The 19,929-nt window shown below is 44.7% G+C and overlaps 1 protein-coding gene across 2 annotated transcripts in view; it reads right to left on the reverse strand.

The window, feature by feature from the left end:
* Nucleotides 1-18,161, reverse strand: part of EIF2AK2 (eukaryotic translation initiation factor 2 alpha kinase 2) — a 42,768-nt gene extending 24,607 nt beyond the window's left edge. Inside the window, exons 1-4 of one of the 2 annotated variants that reach the window (XM_077813543.1) lie at nt 18,037-18,161; nt 11,126-11,258; nt 5,031-5,151; nt 1,901-2,100 (exon numbers count right to left, since the gene is read on the reverse strand). In XM_077813543.1, the coding sequence (XP_077669669.1) occupies nt 1,901-2,100; nt 5,031-5,151; nt 11,126-11,247 (443 nt within the window). In that variant the 5' untranslated portion in view covers nt 11,248-11,258; nt 18,037-18,161. Of the gene's footprint in view, nt 1-1,900; nt 2,101-5,030; nt 5,152-10,983; nt 11,259-18,036 lie in introns of those variants that run through there. The other variant, XM_077813544.1, reaches the window with a different exon arrangement.
* Between the last annotated feature and the right edge of the window lie 1,768 nt (nt 18,162-19,929).

A 19,929-nucleotide genomic window follows, 5' to 3' on the forward strand; every position in this document is an offset into this window, starting at 1 on the left:
TTTTACAATAAGATGGCTACTATGATGTGAATATATAAAAAGAGACAATCTCTAACCCAAAGAGCTTACATGAAAGCCCCAATCCAGTATATGTGTACGTGCTTACTTTCACTCACGTGAATAGTCCCACTGAAGTCAATGGAGCTACTCATGCAACTATTTGACTTTACACAAGCATTTGCTAATTAGAGACAAGATGCGACATGTAGGTAAACACTGCAGAGCCTGAGGAAGGGGAACAAAGTTGAATATATTATGTAAACAGCCAATTTGGAGACTTCAGAGGTTTGTTTCTTTTAATTTTTTTTGAAACAATGTAAGTGAGTAAGAGAGGTTGTCACTTTTTTTGGACTTTGTTATCTCTAATGTCCATCAGTGTTGTGCACTCTGTTTTCTTTCCCTTATCAGAAGGCTGGTAAGAAGTCTTACAACTTCTTAGAAGTCTTACAACTTGGACTTTGTATCACTAGAGATTCTACTATATGGTCCTCTCTGCACGTAAATTTATTTTATTTCACTGGATTCTATCAACTCTTTTGTGTATAGTGCTACTCACCCACCTCTACAATCTAGCTTGGCCTTCCCTGTAGTTAATAACCAGGTATTATATACTGGACATGCACAGTTTGAAAACAATTTGACAATTTTGTAAGTTAAGCTTATAGCTAATCTATATAACCATGTATTCTTATAACTGTTACCTGTTTCTTTCCTAATTCCTCTTTCATGATCTATACCCACTTATTATGACTAATCTCAATTAGACTTTGAACTCTTTGGGACAGGGGCTGTTGTTTTCTACTGAATGCACAATGCCTAGTACGATGGGACAACGGTCATAACAGTGACATCTGGATGCTTCTGTAATAAAAGTAACAAGTTATGCAACCACTGTTTTATCATTCTATCAAGTTTCAGTATTGTCTCTGTGATGGGGAATCTGCGCTCCATTCCTGGATGAAGCGCAAAGGGTTAAACCCCTTCAATGGGCTGAGAAAAGAAACCTACCCCTTAAGGATTACCAGAGTCACCAGGACTTGGAAGCAGGATCTGAAAGCTAAGGTCTGATAGGCAAGGAAGGAGCCTTAATTAGAGAAGCCGCAAAAAGAATCAGAAGGAAAACAAGACTTTTGTTGTCTTCTAGCCTAGGAAGCAGGTGAATCAAGCCCCAGTCCGGAAGTAAGGTGAAACTGAGGAATCAACTGCCGGATTTTTTTCAGAAGTAGTAGCATACTTCTGCACAGATACCAGCTACCTACAGCAAAGGCTGTTTGCTGAGGCTTCCTTTGGACATGACTGAAAGCAAGGCTTCCTTTATGAATTGTTTTGCTTCTCATAATGTACAAATAGACATGTTTTCTCCTTTAAAGATTGTGTTTTAGCAGCTGGGAACTGATCCAGCTCTCTATGAAAGCAATAACAACTCTCAGTGACTTCAGTGGTAACAGGTTTAATTCCTTGGTTTATAGGATTGTTAAGCCAATCTCAAAAGCTGATTTGATCAGAAATTTGTAAGGGAGTAATTAGGGGGTCAAGCACTGGCAATGTCACAAACTGTCAATATTTTTAAGATAAGATATACCTTGCTAAATATCACTCTTCTGGGAGCAGTTCTTAGCAAACAGTTGTTGGAATAGTTCCACCGCTATCTGGATTCCTTCAATTCACTTTTAATTCCTCCCATTATGGTTTCAATTGTGGGTAGATCTCATTCCAGTAACAGATACAAAAAAATGCCCTTTCCTCAAGCAGGTCACTGTGACAGATCCCTTTGACTTTGGCAGCGAGTACATGATTGCAGTTCTGGAGACTCATCTAAAAGCATCCATGTAAAGAAATAAAAGAGCAGGCAAATAGAGAGAAGAAGCAGAAGGAATTAACAACATTAACCACATCTTACGTTTTTTTATGGGGGGGTCCATATTCATCTTCTAATTTATACTCAATCACTATGTTATGTTTTAGTCCATATTTGGTAAGCATGGAGATATAGTCAAGTGGTTCTATCTCTTTCAGTATGTCTGATGAAAACTCTGTTGACGGTGGTGGCGGTGGCGATGGCTGCGGCTGCGGAGTTTGTGGGAGTGAAGCCTGTTTAGTCTACAAAATAAATATACAAAATATGCACAGCTTGAAAGGCTTGAAGTTACTAAAGAACACAAAATGAGCATCATGAGAGTGCTGGTATAACTGCAGGGGTTGTGAATCCTTAACCAACTGCTACAGACATTTCACAACGTTTTAAAAATAAACCACTTCCCAATCGCCACTAATAGGATGTACTGGCTCTGTAAAGCAGAGAACCATCCTGGATAATTACTATCCATTGTAGATTTTGCAAAGAAGTTTATAATCAACGAATCTTTAATAGAAGATTTCAGGATTGTCACCTGCTGGCGAATCACGCTGAAACTTAGAATCTCTGTTCAATCAGCACAAAGCGATGGAAACAGCTACAAGCATGGTTGAGAGCTCTTTTTATTGGGAATATGACCAGGTTCAACCACCACTGGGATTCACCATTGGTTACCATTCAGTTATTATGTTCTCAGCCATTTTACACACATGCATTAGACCCATGTGACAGCACAGGCTTTCACCTGCTAGCAAGTACTGAATGACATTAAGATGCTTAGGTGTCAGGCTGAATTCCCTTATTTCTGTGCTCAGTGCCGTTGTGCATATAAGGACAAGGAGTTATTTAAGTTTGAATCCTGATCAAATTAACATTTGATGACTGTTTGGTGGCCACTGAAATGAGTAACTGCTCTCAATAGGTATCCATACATGACAATCACCATCTTCAGCAGTTGCAGATGCTCTCTGCAAAGAGGTTAAAGGCTGAAAGTGCCTAAAGTACTCTCCTCCAACCCCTTAATGAGGTCCCTGCAGCTCAAGGATGAGGCAGTGTAGGGGGAATACCTGTAATGCTAGTACTGCACCTACTGTCGCTAAACCTCTTGTTCCAGCATTTTCCCCCACAAGCAATAGTCATTCACATAAAATAAAGCTCAGACTGGAACCCAACTCAGTGCAGGTTTGGCCTAGTGAACATTCTTGTTTTGAGTATGGTTCTTATTCAGTTAGACTATTTGTTTCCATGACAGGCCCTAGTTCCCCACCCCAGGTGTGGACACCAATGAATACAGAACGCTTCTCTGTCTGCAAAGCACCTCCTTCCAGTTATCCCATTCATGAGATGCACCATGTAGAAATACACATTCTATAAAGGACTGTGAAGTACCTATGGGCCTTGCAGAAATATTGCTGACTCTCTGGAATGCTAAAAAGAGAAGGTCAGGGGAAAACTGAAATAATTCAATTCTGAAATGCAGCCTCTGTCTCTTGTGGGAGTTGTCATTCAAGTACCTCATGCTCCCATCCTCCTCTATGGGCCAGGCTCTACAGCTGGACTTCATCTCTCATGATGCACCGCAGGCATTGAGCTGCCAAGATGAACTGCCTCCCCCTGACCAAAAAGGAATTCTATGGTTCATCATGAGAGATGCAGTCCTGATCAGGGATCCCAGCCTACACAAAACAAGAGGCGCATGAGACATCCAAACCACAGTGGCATTTCAGAATTGAAATATTTCAGTTTGGGATTTTTGGCCAAAATCCACAAGATTTTCCTCTGGGGTGAGGAGAACAAAACAAAACAAGAAAGCTTTCCAGCCAGCTCTACTTGGCAGCTCCATAAAACAGTCTTCACCATTCAACTCCTTAACCCCAGTTATGGCCATTGTGAACAATAAATGTAATATATTTCCGAAATAGAAATAATGAGAATTACAATAAACACAAATGCCATATATTTTAACAGGACTACCACATGAAAATGATTACCGGTAATTATCCTGCTCTGTTCAGTTCAGGACACTACATCTCAAAAGGGAGAATTCAGTGAGGTCTAACAAAATACCTCTCACACTCTACTGACATTAAGAGAAATCCAGTGTAACTTGCTAGATAGATTAAATATGCCTTGCATGAAGTGTTTAATATTTGGTATTCTGGATTCACTTGTGTCCCCCAAGTGTAATTTGTTGCTTAGAAAATACTTGGATACCTTTTGGATCTGACTTTGGCTCAGATTTCTCATCTAAAAATCAATTGTTAAGAAATACTGTGGTCCCTTCGCCAGATCTGTGTCTTGATAAACCTATGTGAGACGATCAATGAAAAAGTTTAATTGGAGACATTTAGCTTGAAAATGTATGCCTAGAAAATGAGACTATAATGAACTTTCAGATCACAACTCCTTCTTACAGCCTATTTTCCTGGAAGCACTTTCTTTCTGCAATATATAGTCATATGAAGATGGATTTAGCTCTTGGGTCATGTTTATTCAACATCTTTGAAAAGAAGAGTCTTGTTAGAAGATGACTATATGACAGACTTGAGATTTTTTTTTTTAAACATACTTTTATTTTCCTTTCCTTTGATACCTCAATTTAACAGGTTGTATTTAGCATCAATTTATACCTTTCACTTTTTTCCCCCCATTACGGTTCTGAAACTAAACATTTGTTTCTAAACTACAATGTGGACACGGATTTTTTTAGATGTTCATGACTGATATGAATATCTTTTCCAAAACCAACTCTAAAGAATATAAAAAAGAATTAGAAGTCTGGAAAAAACTCTAATGAAATATTACAAAAGGACATTCTTTTCCAACAGAGAAATTTCTAATGGATCCACTTGGTCTGGACAAAGATATCTTTTTACAAATAGGAAAGAGGATGTTCTAAAAAGAGCAGATGATATCCAGTCACATTGTCGGGCTTTTTGGTCCCACAAACCAGGACGAGAGGTTTTTAGTTTTGGCTTTGACATGTAGTAGAATTGTCATGCTTAAGGATTTTCTAGACAGACACCTGTCATTCAGACAGTTTAGAGACCATTTGAATTGCCTCTACCATGCTTCAGGGGATACATCTGAAGATGACCCATTCAAAGCCCTCTAACCCAAACAAAACAAGGATAGTTTACCATTTACTTTTAAACAAAAGATGTTGTTTACTTACTTGATTTTCTTGTGTTATGCTATCCCATGCTGCCTTTGCGGCCTCTTCTTTTGCCTCTTTCTTAGTTTTACCTGTAGCTACAGGATACTCTCTGTTACCTATTACAACCATGACAGTGAACCTGCAATAAAGAAAACTGTTCACTGAACACAGCTGAATTGTGGCATATGCCTAAGGACCTTATCAAGATTCCATTGTTCATTTATCTTTAGAGCACTATGAAATGTTATGCAAGTACTTAAGTATTCAAATGCTTATCATCTCCCAAACCCCATTTTCATAATTCTTTGGAAGCTTCAAGTGCTCTTATAAATATCATCTTCCCTCCTCCTCAATCACATGTTCATACTATAATATTTATAAACACTAAGCTGCTTTACAAAAGCACTGAAGAGTGCATTAAGATAGCGATGGATAGCTTGAATCTGTTGATACATGTCCAGAACTTGGAGGGGCCAAAGACCAGGATACTCTTCACTGCTCCAGGTTGTGGGAAGAGAGAAGGCTGGCCTGCCTTGGTTACATAAATGAAATTACATCCACCCTTGGTCTGTCACGACATCATTATTTTTCTAAGGGCACATCTATACTACAAACTGAAGTCGACTTAAATCAACATCCAGCTGCTGCAGTAATTAAGTTGGCTGTGCATGTCCACACCACCCTCTGTGTCAGTGGAGCTCATCCTCACTAGCAGCGCTTGCATCAGTGCAGAAAGCAGTGTACTGTGGATATCTATCCCATGGTGCAACCAGGACAATTGACTGTGGATGGCTCTGTTTGCAGGCAGGCCTTCCTGTGAGTCAGGCTGGGAGGAACGAAGGCTTGGGGACTTATAGTGACATGTGATCATGTCACCTGAACTGGAAGCCATCTTTAACCTGGTGTTTTTCCATTGAGAAGGAGGGGTGGGAACCCAGAGGAACAAAGGATTCCCACCTTATGCAAAAGATATATAAGTCGGTGGAACAGAACAAGGGGGAGCCATCATGAGAAATCCCCTAGCCACCACCTGAGCTGGAACAAGGGCTGTACCAGGGGAAAGGATTGTGCCCAGATTACAAAGGTGGCAAGTCAGTGAAAGAAACTTATTGAAACATCTCTAAGGGTGAGATTAAATCTGTATTCAGTTTTTATTACTGTACTAGACTTAGACTTGCGTGTTTTATTTTATTTTGCTTGGTAATTGGAACCACTTAAATCCTACTTTCTGTATTTAATAAAGTCACTTTTTACTTATTAATTAATTCAGAGTATGTATTAATACCTGGGGGGGGGGCAAACAGCTATGCATATCTCTCTATCAGTGTTATAGAGGGCGAACAATTTATGAGTTTATTCTGTATAAGATTTATAAGAGTAAAACAGATTTATTTGGAGTTTGGACCCCACCGGGAGTTGGGCATCTGAGTGTTAAAGACAGGCACACTTCTGTAAGCTGCTTTCAGTTAAGCATATAGCTGTTAGGGGACATGGTTCAGACCTGGGTCTGTGTTTGCAGCAGGCTAGCAGGTCTGGCTCAAACCAGGCAGGGTACTGAAGTCCTAAGCCGACTGGACAGGAAAGCAGGGGCCGAAGTAGTCTTGGCACATCAGGTGGCAGCTCCTAAGGGGGTTTCTGTGATCTAACCTGTCACACCAGGAACTGTGTGCAGAGCTTGTCTCAGCCTTGCAGCACAGCAACACTAAAATGAGACCTGCTCTGACAGCGGAGAAGCAACTGACAATCACTGTGTGGAAGCTTGCAATACCAAACTGCTATGGGTCAGTGGGGAATCAATTTGGAGTTGATAAATCCACTGTGGGCGTTGTTGTGATCCAAGTATGCAGGGCCATTAATCGCTTTCTGTTAAGGAGGGTAGTGATTCCATGCAATGTGCAGGGCATACTTGATGGCTTTGCCACCATGGGGTTCCCAAACTGCAGTGGGGCAATAGATGGTGTGCATATACCCATCTTGGCACCAGACCACCTTGCCAAAAAGTACATAAAGAGAAAGGGATACTTTTCTATGGTGTTGCAAGCGTTGGTGAAGCACCTGGGGTATTTTACTGACATCAACACCCGATAGTCTAGGAAGTTATATGACATATGCATCTTTAAGAACACAAGTCTGTTCAGAAAGCTGCAAGCAGGGACTTTCTTTCCAGACCATAAAAATCACCGTTGGTGGTGGTGAAGTGCCCATACTGATCCTGGAAGACACCCTATCCCTTACTCCCAAGGCCCATGAAGCCATTCACAAAGCATCTGGACAGTAGCAAAGTGTGGTTCAACAACAGACTCAGCAAGTGCAGAATGGTGGTTGAATGTGCCTTTGGCCATTTGAAGGATTGCTGAAGCAGTTTGCTCACTAGGTTAGACCTCACTGAAAAAAAAATGTCCCCATGGCTATAGCTGCCTGCTGTGTGCTTCATAATTCCTGTGAAGCAAAGGGAGATTAGTTTTCGCAGGGGTGGGGCACGGAGGTGGACAGGCTATCTGCTAATTTTAAGCAGCCAGATACCAGAACTACAAGAAGAGCTCAGAGTGGAGCCATACATCTCCGGGAGGCTTTGAAAACCTGTTTTAGTAATGATCCACAGTAACGTACACTGCTTTTCTGTATTGTGCCTACCCATAGTCTAAACCTTGCTGTGATTCTCTCTTGTGTACATCCATCCCAGTGCCTCAGTTTGCCTATCTCTCCCCTACCCCCCACCCCCAGGCTTTGAATTAATAAAGATGATTTCATTTTCAAGACATGGACTTTTATTACACACAGATATAAACACTGAAAGATCCGACAGAAGAAATGAACCTTGGAAAGAGAGTAGAATAAAATTTTGAGGGGGGAAAAAAACACATTCATCTTGTCTTTAAAAGCACAGCTGACTTGCCTATGTGCGGCTGTTATTCTTTGCACCCTCCCCCGGGATTGAGTGGAAGGGATATTGCACTGTCCGCCCTTGCTAGTGGAACATGTGTGAGGGGGAGCACAGAGATGTTGGAATGCCATTCTGCAGGGGCTACAGAGGGAGTCAAGCCTCAAGATGTTTCTCCTGAAGGTCAACCAGATGCCCCAACACGTCTGTTCCATCAGAAAGCCCAGCATCTCCTGCTGCGTGCCACGCTCATTCTCCTGGGCTTCTCTCCTGTCCATCATGTCCATTTTTTCAAAGAGATCACCACACCCTCTGCTCAGCATCCACTATCCCAGAGGCATTCACTATCTCATTAAACATGTCATCACGACTTCATCTTATCTGGGAGATCCTCTCCACTGGTGTGGAGGAACAGCTGAAGGCTACACTTTGCACTGTAAACAATGCAAAGCACAAAGGAACCACTGTCAGTGCAGACCTAGGGTCTAGCACAGAGATGCTATATAAAAATCACTCCCCTGAATCCACGCAAGTGTAAAGCAGAACATTTTAATTTCTGCAAGGTATTCATTGAACCAGTTTGCTGTCCCAGTCATGGTGAGTTATGACCCAGTGGCATGAGCACCGGACTGTCAGCAGCATTGGGTGGGCAACCCGCGACGGTACTGGAGCTGGCCAGGGGGCCATGCCACCTCCTCTTTGTAACATCGACGCTGTCTACAGGTCAAGGACCAGCATTCCCCCTCCCAAACTGCAAACCTTTGCAGAAGCGATGCTGAGGGAGGGCTTGCAGTGGCGTGGGGCCACCACAACATTTTCCTTCCCTCTCCATTGCCGCTGCTGCTCTCTGGCGCCAGAGGCTTGCAGTTTCTGGGGTCAACAGAGACCCCTGTCACCCAAACTATGGCCATGTTTTGTAAAGCATGGGGAAAGGGGTGGAAAAATCACTTGGGGGGTGCCCGCAGGCAATATTGTTTGAGGTTTGAGCAACTGAAAATGACCACTGTCTCCCATAGGTGACCCTAGCTGATATCACGCTCCTGAGGGTAACAGCCGTTCCAAGCATCCAGGTATAGACAGTGTCCTTATGCTGCTATGCTGTGTACTGCGATTATGCCAGTTGAATTCATACTGGAGTGGTGTGGGAAAGTATCCTACTATGACAGGTTTCAGAGTAACAGCCGTGTTAGTCTGTATTCGCAAAAAGAAAAGGAGTACTTGTGGCACCTTAGAGACTAACCAATTTATTTGAGCATGAGCTTTCGTGAGCTACAGCTCACTTCATCGGATGCATACCATGGAAACTGCAGCAGACTTTATATATACACAGAGAATATGAAACAATACCTCCTCCCACCCCACTGTCCTGCTGGTAATAGCTTATCTAAAGTGATCATCAGGTTGGGCCATTTCCAGCACAAATCCAGGTTTTCGGTGATTTTTTTAAATTAAAAAAAAAAAAACAGCATATAGGAACATGTGACCCCAAAATATTAATTGGAATTGCATTCTCAGCAGAGGTTTCTGCCCTGGCATCACACTCTGCCATGTTGCTGTGCTGGGACTGGTTGGACTGCTCAGGGTTACAAACAGCTCCTGGCTCTCTGGGACAATGAATTGCCCTCTTGCCTGTCTCCCATTCTCCTCATCCAAGACTCCTCCTCAGTGTTGCCTACAGTGGCCTGGGACTCCGACTTCTCAGATGTATCCACACTGAACTTGGGAGGGTGTGTCATTGTGCGGTTGCCACTGAGAATAGCATGCAGCTCCTTGTAAAAGCAGCATGTCTGTGATGCTGAACCAGAGCGACCATTCACCTCCCTTGCCTTCTGGTACGCCGGCCACAGTTCCTTGATTTTCACGTGGCACTGCTGCATGGCCCTGGTGAAGCCCTTCTCCCCCACGCAGCAAGCAATCTTCTTGTTACGTCTGCGTTTCTTCGGCTAGATTGGAGCTATGCCTGCACTGCCTCTTCTCCCCACAGACCCAGAAGATCCATCACCTCCCGTGTATTTCAGGTAGGAACATTTTTAGAGTGTGGCACCATCATGATCAGCTGGGCAGGCAAGCACTCCACACCAAACAAACAGGAAATGGAAATTCAAAAGTTCCTAGTCTTTTAAAAGAGGAGGGGCTGTTTCCTGCAGACCTGGCGGCTGGGCAGCAGAGTTGAGAACGGTGGCCAGAGTGGTCACAGCGGAGCATCATGGGACACCTCCTGGAGCCCAGTTAGGTTGACATAAGCAGCACAGTGTCTATATTGCCACTACGACCTAACTATGTCGAAGGAAGCATTGTGCCTCTCATGGAGGTGGAGTCATTGAGTGAACGTAGCAGGTCAGTTACGTTGGCAGAAGGGAAGTAGTGTAGAGACAGATATTATTAGGTCGACATAAGGCAGCTTACGTCAACCTAACTGCGTAGTGTAGACAAGGCCTTAGAGAAATGATTTTAGAGTTTTATTTTTGCTATTCCAATTTCACTTTCTAGTACTCTGATGAAATGTTAGGATTAAAAAAAAGAATATGATGTGGGTTAGTGCTGGTGATCATTACAGAAGTCAATGTTTAAGAGGGATCTCACTGAGAAGAGTAGAGAGACATGGGATGTTTAGTTTTGCTAGTTATTCCACACACATGGGACAACACGGGGCGGAAAACCACAAAGATGGAGATGAGAGAAGGAAACAGATTTTGCCTAGGGGTGACAGGAGCTTGTTAGCCAACTCCTTATAAGCTCCTAATGTTAGTATGCATGTTCTGAGACGTTACATCCACAATACACCATTTTACACAAACTGCTCACAAAGAGAGCTTCTAGACTTTGTTAGTCTTTTTAAATCTGCACGTGCAGCAGAAATGCAAAGACAATATTGTATGACGACTCTAATACATAAGCTCCTACATAGATCTTTGGAGCAGGGACTGACTTTTTGAGGCGTGCAGGTACACTGCTTAGCTCAGTGGTACCCTGATCCTTGATTACAGCCTATAAGCACTACCACAGTAATAATAAATACCCTTTCCTGCTCCCTGACACCACCTCCTCCCACACACACACTTGAGAACAAAAAGTTATATTCCTACTCACCGATTTCTAGGACTGTTGCAAGGACTAGTTACAAGCCATGACCACTTAAGCACTGCTGCAGTGCTTACACAGCAGTAAGCACTTTACATATTCTCACATTAAAACAAGTCGTAGTATTTATCAGCATGCACTCTGAACTTACACACGATCATGAGGCGGGCCTTCCACTTTGACATCCTTATACTCAAGTTGCAGTTTATTCTTTTGACAATATTCATGAAGTTTTCCCTTGTACAACTGTGGCTTAACATAATATTCTGCCATTTTGGCACAACCTGTGAGGAGAAAGAAATTTTGACAAAGAATCTTGCATTCTCAGTGTTTGTCTTAGGGAATAAAAACACAAGCAAAGATGGCAGCCCACATTGTTCAAGGGTATTGGAGCAAAGTAAGGAAATGTTTTCAAATGCAGAGAACCACTAGGTGTGCTTTGCCAGAAAATATTGGTTGCATGAGAGAATTGTTCATCTTGGTAATAGAACCTAAATGCTTGCAGGTTATTATTTAAAAACACTACTCAGGGCAAGGGCCACATCGTCATATATTTTTGGAGTATCTAGTACAAAATAACCCTACTCAGGCATTAGTGCAATATAAATGTAGTTATTAATTAAATCTACTCCTGCAGCTACAGAATATGAAACTGAAATGTCAATATGTTAAAGTAGATTGTTCCTTTACAGTAAAACAGAAGAGTGGTGGACTTGCAAATGTTTCTTGAAGACATTAGTTTGCATGGGAATAACTGATTTAGAGATCTGAACTGAGATAACACATATATATCCCCAAATCAGTAGAATTATCGAGAACTTTTTTTTTTAAACAAAAGTAAAGTAGCAAGTGGCTCTTTGAAGCTGAAAAGCCAGCAAAACAATGCATAAAAAATGTAGTGTGTGTGTTTATTATTTGTTTGTTAAAAGGAGATTGAGGTGAAGCCTAGCTTCCACAATAGAAGTTATGCTTTAGTATTTCTTTCGAGGACTTTTGACAGTGCAACTAAAAAACAGATATAAAGTCTACAGAATTCTCACTTTTGTTAGCCAAGGCTAGATTTAATCATTGCCCAGATTTATTAACAAGGCAGCAGAATTCCCCCCCCCACACACACACACGCGCGCGCGCGCGTTTAAAAGAATCAGGAGGGGTCCCAGCGCCATTTCAGAAAGCAGAACTAAAGCAGACTCTAAAGACAGGGCAGGGCGAGTCAATAAGAGAAGGGTTTGAACAAATCCTGGCAAAAGCTGATGGTTTTCAGGCCATAGTGACTCTTCTAGGAAGGAAGCCTGAGACAGTGACTCCTCAGAATAATAATTAATACAGGAGAATGAATGGGACTGAGCACTTAGGCCCAGATCCTCAAAGGTCTTTAAGATGCCTAATTCCTAGTGATTTCAATGGAAATTAGGTGACTAAATATTAGGGCTATCAAACTATTAAAAATGTATCATAAGATTAACAAAATAATTGCAATTAATCAGTTTTAATTGTACCATTAAAACATAATAGAATACCATTTATTTTAATATTTTTGGATGTTTTCTACATTTTCGAGTATGCTGATTTCAGTTACAACCCAGAATAAAGTGTACAGTGCTCACTTCATATTATTTTTGATTAAATATTTGCACTGTAAAAAGAAAAGATATTGTATTTTTCAGTTCACCTCATACAAGTACTGTAGTGCAATCTCTTCATTGTGAAAGTGCACCTTACAAATGTAGAATTTTTTTTTTTCAGAATAACAGCCGTGTTAGTCTGTATTCGCCAAAAGAAAAGGAGTACTTGTGGCACCTTAGAGACTAACCAATTTATTTGAGCATAAGCTTTCGTGAGCTACAGCTCACTTCATCGGATGCATACTGTGGAAACTGCAGAAGACATTATATACACAGAGACCATGAAACAATACCTCCTCCCACCCCACCCTCCTGCTGGTAATAGCTTATCTAAAGTGATCACTCTCCTTACAATGTGTATGATAATCAAGTTGGGCCATTTCCAGCACAAATCCAGGTTTTCTCACCCCCCCACCCCCATACACACACAAACTCACTCTCCTGCTGGTAATAGCTCATCCAAACTGACCACTCTCCTTACAATGTGTATGATAATCAAGGTGGGCCATTTCCAGCATAAATCCAAGTTTAACCAGAACATCGGGGGGGGGGGGGGTAGGAAAAAACAAGGGGAAATAGGCTACCTTGCATAATGACTTAGCCACTCCCAGTCTCTATTTAAGCCTAAATTAATAGTATCCAACTTGCAAATGAATTCCAATTCAGCAGTTTCTCGCTGGAGTCTGGATTTGAAGGTTTTTTGTTTTAAGATAGCGACCTTCATGTCTGTAATTGTGTGACCAGAGAGACTGAAGTGTTCTCCGACTGGTTTATGAATGTTATAATTCTTGACATCTGATTTGTGTCCATTTATTCTTTTACGTAGAGACTGTCCAGTTTGACCAATGTACATGGCAGAGGGGCATTGCTGGCACTTGATGGCATATATCACATTGGTGGATGTACAGGTGAATGAGCCTCTGATAGTGTGGCTGATGTTATTAGGCCCTGTGATGGTGTCCCCTGAATAGATATGTGGGCACAGCTGGCAACGGGCTTTATTGCAAGGATAGGTTCCTGGGTTAGTGGTTCTGTTGTGTGGTATGTGGTTGTTGGTGAGTATTTGCTTCAGGTTGGGGGGCTGTCTGTAGGCAAGGACTGGCCTGTCTCCCAAGATTTGTGAGAGTGAGTGAGTTTGTGTGTGTGGTTTTTGGGGGGTGAGAAAACCTGGATTTGTGCTGGAAATGGCCCACCTTGATTATCATACACATTGTAAGGAGAGTGATCACTTTAGATAAGCTATTACCAGCAGGAGAGTGGGGTGGGAGGAGGTATTGTTTCATGGTCTCTGTGTATATAATGTCTTCTGCAGTTTCCACAGTATGCATTCAATGAAGTGAGCTGTAGCTCACGAAAGCTTATGCTCAAATAAATTGGTTAGTCTCTAAGGTGCCACAAGTACTCCTTTTCTTTTTTTTTTTTTTTTTTTTGTTACATAACTGCTCTCAAAAACAAAACAATGTAAAACTTTTGGACTTGTAGGCTCTCTCTGTCCTACTTCTTGTTTAGCTAATCGCTAAGACAAGCAAATTTGTTTATATAAACTGGAGATAAAGTTGCCTGTTTCTTGTTTGCAATGTCATCTGAAAGCGAGAACAGACGTTCGCATAGCACTTTTGTAGCCAGCGTTGCAAAGTATTTTTTATGTGCCAGATATGCTAAACATTCATATGCCCCGTCATGCTTTGATCACTATTCCAGAGGACATGCTTCCATGCTGGTAACTCTTGTTAAAAAAAATGCATTAATTAAATTTCTGACTGAACTCCTTGGAAGAGAATTGTATGTCTCCTGCTCCATGGTTTTACCTGCTTTCTACCATATATTTCATGTTATGGCAGTCTCGGATGACAATCCAGCATATGTTGTTCGACTTACGAACACTTTCATTGCACATTTGACAAAACACAAAGAAGGTACCAATATAAGATTTTTTTAAAGATGGCTATAGCACTTGACCCAAGGTTTAAGAATCTGAAGTGCCTTCCAAAATCTGAGAGGGACGAGGTGTGGAACATGCTGTCAGAAGTCTTAAAAGAGCAATACTCCAATATGGAATCTACAGAACTTGAACCATCAACAAAGAAAATCAACCTTCTGCTGATAGCATTTGACTCAGATGACGAACATGAATGTGCGTCGGTCTGCACTGCTTTGGATCGTTGTCGAGCAGAACCCGTTGTCAGCATGGAAGCATGTCCTCTGGAATGACGGTACAAGCATGAAGGGACATACAAATGTTTAGCATATCTGGCACGTAAATACCTTGCAATGCCATCACAACAGTGCCATGGGAATGCCTGTTCTCATTTACAATGTCACCTGAAAGTAAGAAGTGGTCAGCATTATCTCCTGTAAATGTAAACAAAAACTTGTTTGTCTTAGTAATTGATTGAACAAGAAGCAGGACTGAGTGGACTTGTAGGCTCTAAAGCAGAGGTGGGCAAACTTTTTGGCCCAAGGGCCACATCTGGGTGGGGAAATTGCATGCAGGGCCATGAATGTAGGGCTGGGGAAGGAGCTTGGGGTGCAAGAGGGAGTGAGGGATGTGGAAGGGGGTGCGGTATGCAGGAAGGGGCTCAAGGCAAGGGGTTGGGGCGCTGGAGGGGTGCAGGGTGCATGAGGGGGCTCAGGGCAGGGGATTAGGAGGCTCAGGGCAGGGGATTGGGGGTGCAGGCTCCGGCCCAGCGCCGCTTACCTGGAGCGGCTCCAGGGTGGCAGGGGTGCGCACTGGGGCCAGGGCAGAAGCGGCCGGCACCACATCCTGCGGCCCCTGGGGGAGGGGGGTCAGAGGGCTCCACGCACAGCCCTCGCCAGCGGGTACCACCCCCGAAGCTCCCATTGGCCACGGTTCCCTGTTCCTGGCCAATGGGAGCTGCAGAGGGCGGTGCCTGTAGGCAAGGGCAGCGCACAGCGCCCTCTGACCCCCAGGGGCCGCAGGGACGTGGTGCTGGCCGCTTCTGGGAGCAGCACGGGGCCCGCGGCGCCATAGGTATGGCAATCCCGTGAGCCGGATCCAAAGCCCTCACGGGCCGGTTCCGGCCCACAGGCCGTAGTTTGCCCACCCCTGCTCTAAAGTTTTACATTGTTTTGGTTTTGAGTGCAGTTATGTAACAACAACAACAAAAATCTACATTTGTAAATTGCACTTTCACAATGAAGAGATTGCACTACAGTACTTGTAGGAGGTGAACTGAAAAATACTATTTCTTTGGTTTTTTTACAGTGCAAATATTTGTTATAAAAGATAATATCAAGTGAGCACTGTACACTTTGTATTCTGTTTTAATGAAAATCAGTATATCCAAACATATTTAGAATACCAATTTAAATTATTTTGTTTTACAGTGCTATTAAAAATTAATTGCAATTAATCACAGTTTTAATTGTGTTTTGAGTTAATTGTGAGAGTTAACTGCAATTAATTGACAGCCCTACTAAATCTCTTTTAGAATCTGGACCCTAATGTACAAACAGAGAAAGAGATAAAGAACTGTACTAAAAATAGAAAAGGAAGTCACCATCCTTAAAACTAAAACCTCCCTTTAAAGCCATATGATTTTAGAAAGGAAAATTGAAACTTTGGAAGACCAACAATCTGAGAGTACTAGGAACAGCAGCAGGGAAAATCCCAGGGAAAATCCCAAACTCTTTTGATTACTTATAGTATTTTTGGCCTTGTATTAGTATTTTATTTGTTTATTAGAACTTGTATTAGTATTTTATTTGTTTCCTTTCTAACACAGAGGTAAGGAAGCAGTTTGCTTCACTACTACTGGGAATGCAATTAACATCTTTCTCTCTCTGAATTTTAACATGCCAGAAATGCTTTAGTGGAGCATGGCATTAATATAGCAGTATAAGAATATACCCACGTGATTTTCTCCCTCCCCACACTCCCTTGTAGCATTTGTTTTGTAATATAAAAAGTTTGGAACAGTGGGACTTCAAATCCATTGTTGTGATTGGGTCCATAGTGGTCTGTATTTCAGAGATATGGATCATAAGCATAACCTCCCCAGCCCACACACAAGTGTCACACTTCCAAAAGGAATAGCTGCATTACCTTCTACTTAGAGCAGGGGTCTCAAACTCCCAGCCCACAGGCCATCTGCGGCCCGAGAACCTCCCCAGTGTGGCCCGTGGGGCAGTTTTGGGGCCAGGTCTCTCTCTTGGCCCAGCCCGGGGCCCTGCCTGCTCGCTCCAGGTGTCTGCCAGCCCTGTCCTGTGCCTCCGCACGCTGCCCCCATCCCGAGCGCCCCTGCGACCAATGGGAAGCTGCAGGGGTGGTGCCTGGGGGCAGCAGTGCACGGAGGCCCCCCCGGCCCACCCCGCCTTGGAGCCCCAGGTACGCACAGCACCCCCCATTCTCCTCCCAGAGCCTGCACCCCCACCCCACCTACACCCCCCTGCCCCCAAACTCCCTCCCAGAGCCTGCATGCCTCCCCCCTCCTAGAGCCTGCAACCCCAGCCCTGCCCAGAGCCTGCACCCAGCACCCAAACTCCAACCCAGAGCCTGCACCCCAGACCCCCTCCCCAACCCAAATTCCCTCCTAGAGCCCAACCTCTCACCCATTCTGCATCATAGAATACCAGGATTGGAAGGGACCTCAGGAGGTCATCTAGTCCAACCCCCTGCTCAAAGCAGGACCAATCCCCAATTTTTCCCCCAGATCCCTCAAGGATTGAACTCACAACCCTAGGTTTAGCAGGCCAGTGCTCAAACCACTGAGCTATCCCTCCCTCCCTGAGCCTGCACCTCAATCCCCTACCGCAGACCTCCTCCCCCACCCAAACTTCCTCCCAGAGCCTTGGGGAGGGGGGCAGAGTTGTTGTTTTTTTTTGGGGGGGGGGGTTCTGGGCTGCATGAGTGACATTATTGGCCCGCTGGGAGGATCTGAGGACTGGTACTGACCCTAAGAAAAACTAAGTTTGAGACCCCTGACTTAGAGACTGCTGACCCCTTATACTTAGACGTTTACTTTGCACCTGTAAGGGGAACAGAAGTCACTGGTGGCTTTCCAAGAATACCCGCAGTCCCCTGCACTGCTCCTAGTTCAGTTTCCAAAGCTAGAAACACTCGCTCGTTTTAACACCTTGGCATAGGACCAGAAGCCCAGTTCTTTATTAGCCCAACCCGGGCTGTGTGGGGCAAGCTCAAGCCTGCTCCAGTTCACACTCTGCAGCCTAGCGAGGGGTCTCGAGGAAGCAGAAAATACCCAGAGCCAAGGCACCCCAGCTCATCTCCTCCATCCAACCCTTTACCCCGCAGTCAACCTCTACAGTCTGTACTAATGGCTCGCCCCCAAATCCCAGCCTTCCCTCTGCGCTTCCCCCACAGCTCCAGCCTCTCCCAGAGCCTGCACCGGACCCCAGCCTGGCCCCTCGCCCGCCCGCCCACGCAGCGGCCCGTCCTGCCCCCGAGTCCCCCACTCACCGCGTGGCTGGGGGCGGCGCGGCTCGGCTCGGCTCGGCGCGGCGCTCGGAGTGCGGCGGAACAGCAACAGCGGCTCCGCACTTCAGCCGGCTCGGCCCCACTTTCGTTTCCTTGCAGCGACTTCCCCGGGCCCCCGGCAGCCGCCGCGCTCCGCCCCCGGATCGGCTCCGGAATCGAAACCGAAAGGAGCCGTCGCCTGCCGGGGCCCGCCTCCTCCGCGGGTGCCGGGCGCAGAGCCGAGCGGCCGGGGTCAGCAGGGAGGCTGGCCCGGGCTGGGGCTGCCCCACCCAAGCAGCCGCTGCCCGGGAGGAGGCGCAGCGGGAAGGGGGAGCCCAAACCCAGCATTTCCCCGCCAGGTCCCCCCCGCGGGTGGGGGATCAGCGGGGAGCCTCTGCCGGAGCCCGGGGCTCCTCTTGTTCCCCCTCCCCAGGCCTGAGCCTCTGTCCCCCCTTCGGGGGCTGCAGTTCAGCCGCCCGCTCCTCCTGCGGAACCAGCCACTGCTCCGGCTCCGCTCCGCTGCTCTGCGGGCCCAGCTCCTGCCTCTGCTCTTTTAGGCCTTTTTCTTCTGAGGCCCGGGTGGTTGCCGTCTTAACCCCTGCCCCCATTTGCCCTGCCTGCTCAGGCAGAGATGCAGTTTAGGTGGAGCTGGCCCCATTGTCCTTGAAAGGGGCCAGACACCCTGTGACATGGGCCCTTCTAGCTAAGTTGCCCTCCTACGTGCAGATGCACAAGCAAGTCCATTCCCCCTTTCCACTGTTTCCCTTTCTTCTGGGGCGGGGGAATGCTGACAGTATAAAGCATATGACTTTCAACTGCACAGCACCAAAGAGAGTCAATACACAGCCATCTACAAGATTAGAGATATTACTGGCTTTCTTGAACCTGCAATGGATTGAGAATCTGACAATATTATAAAGAAAAGAAAAAAACAGGGCCCAGCTGCGCAAAAGGGAGCTAGGTTCTTACAAAATCACAGGAACAACACTAGGATCCACAAAACCTGAGTTAGGTGCCTAGCTCCTCTCTAATGAATGGGGAGAGATGGGCACTTAGAATGGGATCCCCAAAGCCAGCACACTAGGTGGGGAGTCACCTAACTCTAGCCGATGACTATCTCTCTAATGAATTCCATCAGCATTAGCCTAATATTTTCCCTGGGTAGTTTTTGGCCAGCTAGTGAGTTGGTTGATTCTATAAAATGTGTTAATACAATTATTTGACAAATATTAGTGAAATTAATCAAACACTACAGTTGCCATGATTTGACCATACTTAAGGAGTGAGGGAGGAGAAAGTTGGCTAAAGCCAGTAAAACTGGTGACAAGGAGATGTGTTCAGAATAGAGGAGCACAACAGCCAGGAACAACAGATTCTCGAAATACTGTGAAATATGCCTCCCATCTACAATGTGTGTTTAGAAGATGGCTCTCTTAAGATTAAACCTGCCTATTCTAAATAAAACCCAACATTTGTACCACATGATTAGGAAGGGTCTATGCATATAATCACATTATTGGAGTTTGGTTATGGAAATGTAGGCCCCCCCCCCTCCTGTCCACTGGCTCAGTGTGAGGTTGTTCAAGATAGGGTAAGTCTACCTTGCGTTTTTTTACACAACTTTGTAAAACTTTGGGCTTGGGGTTCCTCTGTATGCTCTGTGTTGTGTGTCAACATGTATTCACCTCAGACCAGACCCACTCAGACAAACCACTGGGAACAAAGGTTTAGTAAATAAACAGAGAACAGGATTACAGTCCAGCAGCCTTCTCTCTGCTTGCCTGCCTCCTGCTCCCAGCTTCAGTCAGTGCTGAAATTTCCTGCTGCAATGACAGAGGATACATCCTGGGGGAACCAGGAGGTTCTCCCAGCATTCCACAGTTTGTAGTTTCCACA

Source organism: Eretmochelys imbricata, chromosome 3, assembly GCF_965152235.1.
Source record: "Eretmochelys imbricata isolate rEreImb1 chromosome 3, rEreImb1.hap1, whole genome shotgun sequence".
NCBI classification, from domain to species: Eukaryota; Metazoa; Chordata; order Testudines; family Cheloniidae; genus Eretmochelys; species Eretmochelys imbricata.